This window comes from Alosa pseudoharengus, unplaced genomic scaffold (assembly GCF_046254945.1).
Source record: "Alosa pseudoharengus isolate Yale_2024_CS ecotype anadromous, Long Island Sound unplaced genomic scaffold, YU_APseudo_1.1 YU_APseudo_1.1_scf_14, whole genome shotgun sequence".
NCBI lineage: Eukaryota > Metazoa > Chordata > Actinopteri > Clupeiformes > Clupeidae > Alosa > Alosa pseudoharengus.
Genome location: NW_027468609.1, coordinates 3,649,688 through 3,662,187, shown reverse-complemented (window position 1 = coordinate 3,662,187; position 12,500 = coordinate 3,649,688). Strand labels below are relative to the sequence as shown.

General features: G+C 45.9%; 3 protein-coding genes across 4 annotated transcripts in view; 2 read left to right on the top strand and 1 right to left on the bottom strand.

The window, feature by feature from the left end:
• Positions 1-1,377, top strand: part of thnsl2 (threonine synthase-like 2) — a 14,352-nt gene extending 12,975 nt beyond the window's left edge. Inside the window, exon 9 of the mRNA XM_076283487.1 lies at positions 1-1,377. This exon is cut by the window's left edge and continues 1,045 nt beyond it. The gene's annotated coding sequence lies outside the window, so the exon portion shown is untranslated.
• A 647-nt stretch (positions 1,378-2,024) lies between these two features.
• On the bottom strand, positions 2,025-3,388 carry oxt (oxytocin). Its single transcript, XM_076283143.1, has 3 exons — positions 3,269-3,388; positions 2,835-3,039; positions 2,025-2,164 (listed from the first exon to the last, which is right to left on the bottom strand). Exons 1-3 carry the CDS (start codon positions 3,386-3,388, stop codon positions 2,025-2,027), a joined length of 465 nt encoding a protein of 154 aa, XP_076139258.1.
• Positions 3,389-5,553: 2,165 nt separating this feature from the next.
• The window catches only part of dqx1 (DEAQ box RNA-dependent ATPase 1), a 24,954-nt gene continuing 18,007 nt past the window's right edge, over positions 5,554-12,500 (top strand). The window contains exons 1-4 of one of the 2 annotated variants that reach the window (XM_076283480.1): positions 5,554-5,871; positions 8,425-8,438; positions 8,488-8,919; positions 10,079-10,272. In XM_076283480.1, the coding sequence (XP_076139595.1) occupies positions 8,620-8,919; positions 10,079-10,272 (494 nt within the window). In that variant the 5' untranslated portion in view covers positions 5,554-5,871; positions 8,425-8,438; positions 8,488-8,619. Of the gene's footprint in view, positions 5,872-8,382; positions 8,402-8,424; positions 8,439-8,487; positions 8,920-10,078; positions 10,273-12,500 lie in introns of both variants that reach the window. The other variant, XM_076283481.1, reaches the window with a different exon arrangement.

The following is a 12,500-nucleotide window of genomic DNA, read 5'->3' as shown; positions in this document are numbered from 1 at the left end:
CGTGTCTTATAAACCCTCCAACACCAAGTGAACACTGATGCCCCGGCACGTCACAAACACTTTATACAAACGTGAGTACACCTGTAAACAAATCCATGCATAGCACACCTGTAAACAAATCCCTGCATAGGTTGTGTCAGAACCTGTTTCCACTAGGCAGGGTGAAGTTCATCCCAAAGCTGAGTGCGATATTATACCCCACACGCAAGTGAGTGGGAGTGTGTGTTCTTAGATGACATGCAGGTGATCTGATTGTGTATCTCTCTGTTTCAGGTGTGTGTGTGTGTGTGTGTGATTGTGTACCTCCCTGTTTCAGGTGTGTGTGTGTGTCATGTGATTGTGTACCTCCCTGTATCAGCAGTGCCCTTTGCCTCTGTATCACCATATAACTTTATGTTTTTATGGGTGCCAGTGAACCCTGGGAAGCAGTGTGTGTGTGTGTGTGTGTGTTTGTGTGTGTGTGTGTGTGTGTGTGTGTGTGTCAAGCTGTGCGCGTGGCAATCTGCAATGAAAATCACACTCTCAAATATCACACACAGTGACCGTGATTTCAGCACACGTCCATGTGTTCTAAAGAGGACTGTCTGTTGTTTTTAATGTTCTTTATGGACCCTAGGAAGCTGTGTGTGTGTGTGTGTGTGTGTGTGTGTGTGTGTGTGTGTGTGTGTGTGTGTGTCCTTTATGGATGAGGTACTGGGCTCTTCATTCACCACAACTCTCCTGTTGAACATCCGTTACATCATCAGTTGGTCTATCTTGAAAAATCAATCATTACATGCAAAGTCAGTGATAATTATGATCTACAAGCCTTATTTTCGTTCACATGACTAGTATTCCTGTAGGCTGGTAATGTTAAACACTTTGGATGGCTGCTATTACTATTAGCAGCCATCCAAATTACGATTACTATTTGATGAGGCATTACGTAATCAACTGTGTTACCATGATAAAGTTCTGAGATCATGATGATGACTTCTATGTGCATCAGATTAGATTTGCTATCTGTACACAACTCTGAATATGCACAGATTTTAGTTTGGTCTATGAAGGTATTATAATACAACTTGCATAAATCAGATATACTCGGGAATACACTTTTTTCCGAACTTGCAACACAAATTAATTTGGGCTTATCTATATTTTATTGTTTTATGCTGTTTCTGATTTCTGAAGGTTTTATCACTCATCAGTGTTCATCCAACTATGACTTACATTGGATAAGTATGTCATTATGTTAAAGGTTTGTTATGCTTTAGCTGAACACTTTAAGTTGTATTTTGCTTACTTTTTGCAAAATATGCTGATAAAATGTGAAGCTTGATTAATGCAGTCGTGTGAAGACTTGTCTCACTATCAGTCATGCCATTAAACATTGCAATCTAATAAACATTTAAATGTATACATTTCATTTATTTATTTATATTTACAATTATCCAAAGTGACTTACAAAAATGAGGAATAACATTCAAGCCACATTGCAGTGGAGACCTTCGATAAAATTCAATACTTCAACGTTAAATACTATTACCAGAGGATAAAGGGTGCAGGAGTATAAGTAGTCAAAGTGTAGTGCAAGGAGATAGTGTAGTTGAAGGTGTGTAGTGTAGTGCAAGGGAAGTGTGATAGGAGAGGAGATACTCTCGGAAGAGTTGGGTCTACAAGAGCATCTTGAAAATAGAAAGGGACACCCCTGCTAGTAGCACTTGGTAAGATAGAAAGGGACACCCCTGCTCCAATAACACTTGGTAAGTCGTTCCACTTTAGGGGACTACAATACAACAGAAGTACATACTCAAGATATCTTTTTTTCATATTACTTTATTCATCTTGTTTATTCAACTTCAGAAAGCACTATTACAGTACAATACCAGTATTCCTGTCTCATCATACATCTATTGATATCTATTTGCTGTACAAAATGTCTGTATGTACATGTGAATGATTAGGTCTTTGACTGATGTGGTCATTGTTTTCTCGACACATCTTCATTGCTTAAGACATTTCCTGGTGAGCTCGGACGATGCTCATTGGTGGAGTCTAAATGGGTGGGTCTGCCCGCTGATATGAAGGAGCTTCATCAGGAGGTCCTTGCTGCTTTCCGATTGGTTAAGAGGAGTGTCCTCGTCATCGGCATCCAGACAGGATTGGTCGACGGCACAGCCCTCTGAGAAAACGTTATCAGATATTAACACACAGACAATATACATCAGATATTAACACTCACACACAATACGCATCAGATATTAACACTCACACACAATACGCATCATTTTGCCAGTATTGCATGAACATGAAAGAATTCGTATGCTGTAAATAATTCAAAACAATACAGAAATAAGCATCCACAGCAGAGAAATTGGTTCCATAAACTAATGCAGAACAAGGATTAAAGTTTCAGTGAATGTTGATGTTATATCTGCCGTCCAGCTATTGCACATATTATCTGTTCCAAATAATGTTATGGAAAAGAAAAAGCATCTCAGCAACTTCCCCTGCCATATTCATTTTATTCAATTTAAAAATATTTCCTCAGTTTTTTTTTAATGTTGTGCTATTGGTCTGGATGAAAATGGAAATGTCTCATCCTCCAAATTGCAATTCACTTACAAGTATAGTATAAATTATGTCAAAAGAAGGAAAGAATTATGTGAGTGATACTAAGCGATAGTACTAAGACTCGAGTAAACAAGTAAACCTGAGTTGATACAACTCATAATGGAGGATGCCTCTTCATGTCGATCAATGGTAATTTAACACACAAGTGTTTTGGCTCTGAAAGCTGCGGAGAAGGCTGAGGTGACGCTGATGCGCTGGTGGCGTTTTGTCCGCCTCACCTGAGTCGCAGCAGATGCCCGGGGCGGCGCAACGTCCCTCCTCTGAGCCGCAGGCTCGGCCGCCGGCCTCGCAGGGGGAGGGCAGGAAGTTCTCCTCCAGGCAGCGCGTGGTCTCGGGGGAGCCCAGGTAGCAGCCCATCGCCTCCCCGCAGCAGATGCTGGGGCCGAAGCAACGACCTCTGTCCCCGGGCCCACAGGACAAGCACTGCAGCCGGGGGCAACAGGGGCATTATGGTATGGTAACGGGGGTACTAAATAACCAATGAATATCTACACAGAAGACACATGCACTGGTACCACTGCAGTTTAAAATGGAAGAAGATGCCTGATAGTCTAGGGCAGAGCCTTATAGATAGATCTCTAGGGCTCTGGTCTAGGGCATTAGATGAATAAGTGAATTCCAATGAAAGATATATCTCCCCCCCCAAACACACCTTCCTGGGCAGGTCCTGCAGGGCTCTCTTGCCCCCGATGGGGCAGTTGGAGATGTAGCAGGCCGTGCAGACGGACAGGAGGCACAGCAGGCAGAAGACCAGTCCCGGAGCTCCAGACATCACTGAGTGAGCCAAGCACAGACCAGGAGAGACCAGAGAGAGGGAATAGAGAGGGACAGAGAGAGGCACGGAGAGAGAGGGACGGAGAGAGGGAAGAGAGAGGGAAGAGAGAGAGACCGGAGAGAGGGAATAGAGAGGGACAGAGAGAGGCACGGAGAGAGGGACAGAGAGAGAGAGGAGAGAGGGACGGAGAGAGGGAAGAGAGAGGGAAGAGAGAGAGACCGGAGAGAGGGAATAGAGAGGGACAGAGAGAGGCACGGAGAGAGGGACAGAGAGAGAGGAGAGAGGGACAGAGAGAGGGACGTAGAGAGGGAAGAGAGAGAGGGACAGAGAGAGAGAAGAGAGAGAGGAGAGAGACCGGAGAGAGGGAATAGAGAGGGACAGAGAGAGGGACAGAGAGAGGGACGGAGAGAGGGACGGAGAGAGGGAAGAGATAGAGGAGAGAGGGACAGAGAGAGAGAAGAGAGAGAGGAGAGAGACCGGAGAGAGGGAAGAGAGAGAGGAGAGAGGGAAGAGAGAGGGAAGAGAGAGGGAAAAGAGGAACAGAGAGAGGGAAGAGAAGTTAGCAGTGGGTTTTACATAAAAAAAACACAGTCACAGAACACAGTCAAGTCAATCAGAACATTCAGTCTGAGCTGTTCATTGAAATATGAAATTACCAACTTAAATCTAAAAAGATTTTTTTTTAAGGTTCTGCCGTATAAATGACAAACAGACTTACTTTGTGAGGTTGAGAGTTGAGTTGCTCTGAGGTGCTGGTTTGCGTAGTATCAGGAGGGAAGATGCGTGTTTGGTCTTGGATGTGAAAAGCGGCCCTTATATACTCTTAAGACCCCTGAGGACATGCTGTGGGTCTGTATCTCCTGATTAACAGTGATCACCATCAGATTAATTGTGTGACCTGGTGGGGTCAATGTCATGGGCTGTAGGAAGTCCAGTAATGAGCAGTGAGGTTTTAATGGAGACCACCCGTGACCATGCATAAGGACATCATCACGGCAAGGCAGGACAAGGTTAAGTGGCAAGTGGTGGTCAGATTTTGAAGTTCATTTCTGACAAAAGCAAAATTATAGCTTTTTGGTCAGAGGCACAGCCCCAATGTGAACTAAGGCCATGGAAGTCAATGCAAGATGTTCCTCAGTGTTTGGGAGTAAGCGCTCATGTATGCAGAATTCAAACTAGATTGTATAATGAAATGGCTGCCCACATATCTGCTCACAGTAGAGGGCCTCCAGTCTTGCTCTGGCTGCCTCACCTGTCAGTGTTACATCAGCTCATGACTTCACTTGAGTTAACACATGGAACAGAGAGAGGCCCAGTCTGATAATCTCAGTGAAGTGCCTCAATAACAAAACACAAATTAATAATATTATATCAAACATGATGAGACAAAAATATGTAATCTTCATCTACACATTTATGGCCTACATCAGTCGCATAGATTTGTTCAGTTTAGGTATTGTGGCCTAGCATTCCAAATGGATATAAAAAATGGCAGCCTAATGTATTCCTCCAGTCACTGTGCTACTCTAATTAGACTCATGAGGTCACGCATTTAATATGATCACCTTTGTAACACCATACAGCCCAATAATTTACGCATAATTGATTTTAATGATGTGCAGGGCCAGTGAATTAAACTTCATTATATGACCACAGTCAAAAGGCCAACTGAGTTAAAATAGCCTAACTGACTCAGTCTGACGCAAGCTTCTGTTAGAAGGCCTATAGCCTATCTTTAATTAATTTTCGGGCACTTTCTGTCATATAGCCTGACTGGCTATTTTGAACTAAAACATTTTTTAAACTGTTTTAACCATGCCACTGTTTTAAACTGTTTTAACCACTGTTTTTTAAAGTCTATAGCCTATATTTTTTATAATTGAAAAAAATAAATGAGAGGATCCTTTATTGCTAAATATAGGCCATACAAATCAATTTGGTTACCATCATAGTTTCTAAATGACTCTCCTACTGCTGGCTAACAGTAGGCGAGGAGATTGACCTAATCTGTAGCATTTAATTCTATTATCAAGCAGAGAAATAGGGGCATGTATTGTTTACATGGGATTAACCAACAGATTTCATTTTTGACTGCCGACAGACAACATCGCGACTCCTCCTCTCTGCTGGCTGGCGTTGCCTTCCACCTGAGCACCGTGAGCTGGAGCCAACATGGCGGGGTTACTGTAGCTCCGTAGTGACCATCGCAGCTTCTCACGTAACGTCAGCGGTCACGGACTAATTATTAGACAAAATACGTCGTATTCAGGCTTTGTTTCCTATTGTACTTATACACGGACGTTTTTTGGAAGAATTTGTCAGGCCGCAGTCTCAGCATTTGCCTTACTGGCTCAGAATCTCCAACGTCGCTGACAGACCGAAACGTTAGCTCATTGACAGGGGGAGTAGCCTATTCCGCAGGGGTATCTCGATTTCTGGGTTGGGGTTCCGGATGATCGTTGTGGAGAAATGTTTCAAAGGTAGGTAAGGTTATACAAGACAACTGTTTATTTGCAGCTCTTTCCTCTCCGTTGTTTTTAATCCGTTGAACGACATAGCTCTACTATATTTTATGCTCAAGTGACAGTCAGCTGACACGTAGCAGGTCAGTACACGATCTCCGACGAGCTTCACACAGATAAACAGGGCAACACAGAGGGTGTTTGAGGTGGCTACTGACCTGTTGGTAGGCGACACATTCAGTATGGTCTTGCTTTTTCTGTGTCTCTGATACAGAGTCCTACAGTAAGTAAGTGTCCTAGCATAGAGTTTTTTTGGCAGCACACATTAATAGTGATCATTGTTATCCATGTAGCCTAAATCTGTCTGATTTGGCGAGTTCGTGTAGGCCTATTCTGCATATTTATATGGCAGGCTTTATTTCAATATGATGGAGCGTTGTTTCATGAAATATGAAATGATGTCATGGGACAATTCCTTTGTTGTTGTGTTGACTACACAATATTCTGACTCCTCCCATATGTGATGGTCTTTAATGGTGTTTAATAATCCCGCCCTCCCCCCCCCTCACTCTCAATCTCAGTCCTGCATCATCTGATGGAGGGAAAAAGCTCCCATCATTTCCCAGCAGTCCTCTGTCACGCAGCATCTGCCTCTTGGGTGATATAAGCGTGTGTGTGTGTGTGTGTGTGTATGTGTGTGTGCACTGGGTATGCTCTGTGCCAAGAGTAGGATGATCATGACTCTCCTCTCCTGTAGTCTCAGATGTGTCCAGAATGACCCAGTCATAATGCTGGTGTAAATGAAGTCGGTTAGGATTGTTTGTCTTGTCATATGTAGACAGACTTTGCTGTAAGGGTTTAAGGGTTTCACACAGCACAAGCGGAAGGCCTCGTGCTACATGTGTGCATGAAGTTCCTGCTCGGCAGAGGAGATGATCCGTATGCAGCGCGGTGACGATCCCACATTTATCAGCTGATATGCAAATGCAGAGTCTATATTTTCACACAGCACAAGACTGTGTGTTTGAATATCTAATGTGATAGTTTTTACAGATAGTCATAAGACTTGAAGAGTGTGTGTGTGTGCGTGTGTGTGAGTGTTTTGCCTTGATGGCCACAGGGCACATGTTGGCATTCCAGGAATGAGTGAGATATCCTGGCTGTCTGAGCTCAGCTGCAGCTGAACCACACCCCAGTCCAGCGTGGCTTCTGACACAGTAAAGACAACAACCTCACACACGTCCTCACACACACATCCTCACACACACGTCCTCACAGAATGACACAGTAAAGACAACAACCTCACACTCGTCCTCATACATGTCCTCACAGAATGACACAGTAAAGACAACAACCTCACACTTGTCCTCACACACGTCCTTACAGAATGACAACCTCCTGTCACCTCATAGTGTCCCCTGTCCTAGAGATAGGTACTACCCCCCCTCTTACTCACACTCACACTTTCTCTCTCACACACACACACACTCTCACTCTCACACACACACACACACACACACTGTCTCACACACTCACACACAAACACACACACACACAAACTCACACACACACACACACACACTCTTTCTCTCTCTCTCACACACACACACACACACACACACACACACACACACACACACACACACACACTCACACACACTCACACACACACACAGGATAGGCAGATGTAGGTTTCCTCTTTCAGACAGTGAGTGACTGGACAACATTGAGGTCTGTGTGCTCTGAGTCCTGTCAAGCCACCTCGTACTCATTGCTATTGTATTTGAGATAGGAAACTACAACTCCCAGAATGCCCTTCCTTGGCTCTGTTCATACGGATAGGCCAGATATACAGTATTTACTGTAGTTACTGAGGCCTTGTTCAGACTGTAGTTACTAAGGCCTTGTTCAGACTGACTGTCCTCATTACATATTGCAACTGTCTGTATTGACATAGTCTTATCCACATTGATTTCTATGGTAACAGGCTCCGCCCTTAATCTCCTTGTCTGTCCACAGACTGTTGTTTTCTTCTTGTTGTTTTCTTCCATTTCGACCAAAGCTTCGACCACTTGTTCGTTTAACGCGTCTTGAATTAACTTCCGTCTCTCCGGATCTACTTTGTCGTCGTTGATGTTCGTGTCGCGTTGCAAGTGACGCGGAAGACACTTAAAAATCCTATTCAAGCGACCGAGACAAAATCCGTTTGGAATTGCATTCGAAACCACCTCCGTATGTGCTTTGAATCAGATTAGGAAAAATCGAAATCTCGTGTTTTTTTTACTGTCCTGACTGCCAAAAAACTAAGCTAGATACAACCTGAATATGCTAAATATCAGATTTGGAGTGTTAATGTGAACAAGGCTTAACTGAGGTGAATGTGTTTCTCTCACTGTCTGTCTATCTGTCTCTCTCTCTCTCTCCCTCTCTCTCTCTCTCTCTCTCTCTCTCTCTCTCTCTCTCTCTCTCCCTCCCTCTCCCTCTCCCTCTCCCTCTCCCTCTCTCTCTCTCTCTCTCTCTCTCTCTCAGGTAATCCCTGTGTCATCAGGTTGAGATGCCCTCTCCTCACAGGTCATCAGGTTGAGGTGCCCTCTCCTCACACTCTCTCTCTCTCTCACAGGTCATCAGGTTTAGGTGCCCTCTCCTCTGTGTCATCAGGTTGAGGTGCCCTCTCCTCACAGGTCATCAGGTTGAGGTGCCCTCTCCTCACACTCATCCTCTCTACTTCCTCCTTCCATCCCGGCGGTGAGGACAGCAGCCGTTGTGATGTCGTTGGCCTCGGCCGTCCCCTCCCCCCCTCTCCCCCCTCTGGACACGCTGTCGGTGTCGTCGCTGCTGTCGGGCGACCTGGACGGGGATGAGGAGGACGGGGAGACGGGCGCGGAGCTGGGCGACCTGGAGGTGAACCCGTACGACGGGCTGCCCTTCTCCTCGCGCTACTACAGCCTGCTGGAGCAGCGGCGCCACCTGCCTGTGTGGAGCCTGAAGTACAGCCTGCTCGAGCATCTGGAGGAGCACAGCATGGTGGTCCTGAGCGCACCCAGTGGCTCCGGCAAGAGCACCCAGGTGAGAATATAGCACCCAGGTGAGAATGGAGCACCCAGGTGAGAATATAGCACCCAGGTGAGAATATAGCACCCAGGTGTGAATGGAGCACCCAGGTGAGAGCAGAGATTGTAGCACCCAGGTGAGGGTAGAAACCATAGCACACCCAGGTGAGGGTAGAAACCATAGCACACCCAGGTGAGGGTAGAAACCATAGCACACAAAGGTGAGGGTAGAAACCATAGCACACACAGGTAAGGGTAGAAACCATAGCACACACAGGTGAGAGTGGAGATTGTAGCACCCAGGTGAGGGTAGAAACCATAGCACACACAGGTGAGAGTGGCCACTGTGGCTTCGTTTGTAAACTGCCTCTGTAAACCCTCCAAGCATTCTCATACTCTGCTGCTTTGAAACTTCAGAATGCTGTTGTTCGGCGTGTCAGTGCGTCAGTGTCACATTCTCCGGAGAGGTCAGAGCGTACTCTGGGCGGGCACTTTAGCCGAAGAGACAGAGCTGCAGACATCAGTCAGCTGAAAACAATGCAGACGGCAGACGGAGTTTGGGGGAAGTTGGACAGCTGCAGACTTCCAGGCGTATTGTAACCTTTAATTAGTGAGACTGCAACAGTTACGTAGTGCTCACTATTCTTACTGTTGAGTAGAATGACCCTGTTTTGAATTTGTGATCAGACCCTGTAGTGTACAGTCTAGGTGTGAGAGGACAGTCTAGGTGTGAGAGGACAGTCTAGGTGTGAGAGGACAGTCTAGGTGTGAGAGGACAGTCTAGGTGTGAGAGGGCAGACAGAGGTCAGATTTCTGCAGGTGAGACCAGGAGAGACCTTCAAATTTACTCTGGAGCAATTGGGTGTAATGTCTCCATCTCTCTCTAATATTCAGCTAATAATGTTAAACCCCATGCACACGCACACACACACACACACACACACACACACACACACACACACACACACACACACACAACATGGTCTCACCCTCTCTCCCTATCCTGTCCCCTCCTCAGATCCCCTAGTGGTGTGTGTAGTACGCCCTCTCTTTCTCTCTCTCTCTCTCTCTCTCTCTCTCTCTCACACATACGCGCGCACACGCACACACACGCACACACACACACACACACACACACTTCTCATCCTCTGTGCTGTCCTGTATCCCCTTCCCAGGTTCCCCAGTGGTGTGTGGAGTATGCCCTCTCTCAGCAGTTTGCTGACGGGCTGGTGTGCTGCTGCCAGCCGTACGCGGTAGCTGCCTGCAGTCTAGCACTGCACGTGGCTGACGAGATGGACCTCAGTCTGGGCCTGGAGGTGGGCTACCGGGTGCCGCATGACGACGGCTGCACCCCGGACACACTTCTCAGGTGAGTCCTAAAGATTTGGGATATACCTGTTTTTTGGCCAAGTGTAACCTGCGCAACCTGCAGCACCTCGGATCGGGAGTCAGGTGCTAGCTCTCTCACTAGCATAAACCTCAGAATGCTAGCATCACTTACTAGCTAAAACCCTAGGGTGCTAGCTCTCTCACTAGCATAAACCTCAGAATGCTAGCATCACTTACTAGCTAAAACCCCAGGGTGCTAGCTCTCTCACTAGCATAAACCTCAGAATGCTAGCATCACTTACTAGCTAAAACCCCAGGGAGCTAGCTCTCTCACTAGCCCCATGGCGCTAGCATCACTTACTAGCATAAACCCCAGGGTGCTAGCATCACTTATTAGCATAAACACCAGAGTGCTAGCTCTCTGACTAGCGTAAACCCCAGGGTGCTAGCATCACTTACTAACATAAAACTCATGGTGCTAGCATCACTTACTAGCATAAATTCCAGGCTGTTAGCTGTCTCACTAGCATAAACCACAGGGTGCTAGCATTACTTACTAGCTAAAACACCAGGGTGCTAGCATGACTTACTAACACGTCTCTAAAGGCGTAGGGAGGAAGGTTTACATAACCTACATACTGCACAGCTACGTACCAGCTGGCTACAATAACACGTATGCTTATGCTGCATTCCAGACAACTCAGAAGTCAGATATTTCCTAGTTGGAATCTCCCAATTGTATTCCAGACAAACTCAGAGGTCAAGAATTCTGACCTACTGGGAAAAAGTACAATGGCATGGCACTTGAAGTCGGAGTTCCCATTTCTGAACTCAGGGTAAGTCGATCTATCCCAACTTCAAGGTTGGAACTGAAGTCCGACCTCCGACGTCCAAGTTGTCTGGAATGCAGCATTACACTCTGTTGAAAGCAAATCTAACCCTGGCATAAACGCCCAACGCCAGACACCCTGCTCAGGTGAACACCAACATCCAAGGGATCAGGCATCACGCAGGGAGCACATCCTACCTTGATTTACATGACCAGCTCTCTGAGCAAAATAAACAAAACAAAACTGTTTTTTTAAGGCATCTGTTAGGATGATCTGAGAAAGTCACACTAACAGTGCTGCACTGTCCTGTGTGGTGTCGAGCTGTCCTACCTTGTAAAACCGTCCTACTGCGTTCTAAGAACGTCACAGGCCCATTGTTTTTCGCTGCGCCGGCATGGAAACAAAGTAGAATGCTGTAATTGTAGGTGCGCCTAATATCAAAGTTCTGAGGCGCTCCGACGCTGCTCAGAATAAATTGAAGACATATTACGAGGTGTTATTAGCCTTTTACATGTTATTCATTTCTTTATAATGAAAACCCACTGCCAACAGTTATCAACTGATGTTTTTATTGCCTCAGCTACGTGACCAGTGTTACTGTAATTAATAATGATGGATACATCCCCTCAACCAGTACTGGACTAGCCAAGCTAGCAACACTAGCTGCCACTTGCTAAAATAGCTAATGGTAGCTAGTTCCTATACATTGTTCAGTTAACACAAGGGAAGGAGAGATGTCAGAGTAAAAGTGCCGCTATCTTGTTGAAATAATAAGGACCTACACAAAGCCGTCATATTTCACGTAGCATCTTCAGACTTTAGCTTTTTTGTTCTCTTCATTTAAACTTCTGGCGGGGTGGCTAGCCAATCATAGACAGATGTGAATGTTCCCTCATGAATATTAATGAAAAACAGCGGAGCGAAAAACAATGGGCCTGTGACGTTCTTAGAACGCCAGTAGGACGGTTTTACAAGGTAGGTATAAGAATAAGTATATAAACTTTTTTGATCCCGTGAGGGAAATTTGGTCACTGCATTTATCCCAATCCGTGAATTAGTGAAACACACACAGCACACAGTGTACACACAGTGAGGTGAAGCACACACTAATCCCGGCACAGTGAGCTGCCTGCATCAACAGCGGCGCTCGGGGAGCAGTGAGGGGTTAGGTGCCTTGCTCAAGGGCACTTCAGCCGTGCCTACTGGTCGGGGTTCGAACCGGCAACCCTCCGGTTACTGCTAACGGTAGAATGTAGTCTACGCGCTAATTGACACATATAATCTGCTAACGGTAGAATGTAGTCTACGCGCTACACAAGATGACTAAGTGGCCAATCAGCATTGCAGCTAGTGTGTTTAGGTCTGCCTTGTGTGCAGTTAATATAACAGAGATGAATCTCTGCCTGTCTGTCTGTCTGTCTGTCTGTCTGTCTGTCTG

Coding starts and splice junctions, on each gene's coding strand:
- oxt (XM_076283143.1), bottom strand. CDS start 3,388: ATGTCTGGAGCTCCGGGACTGGTCTTCTGCCTGCTGTGCCTCCTGTCC. Junction 3,040..3,268: donor TGCAGGACCTGCCCAGGAAG/GTGTGTTTGGGG, acceptor CCCCGGCTGCAG/TGCTTGTCCTGTGGGCCCGG. Junction 2,165..2,834: donor GGGCATCTGCTGCGACTCAG/GTGAGGCGGACA, acceptor ACGTTTTCTCAG/AGGGCTGTGCCGTCGACCAA.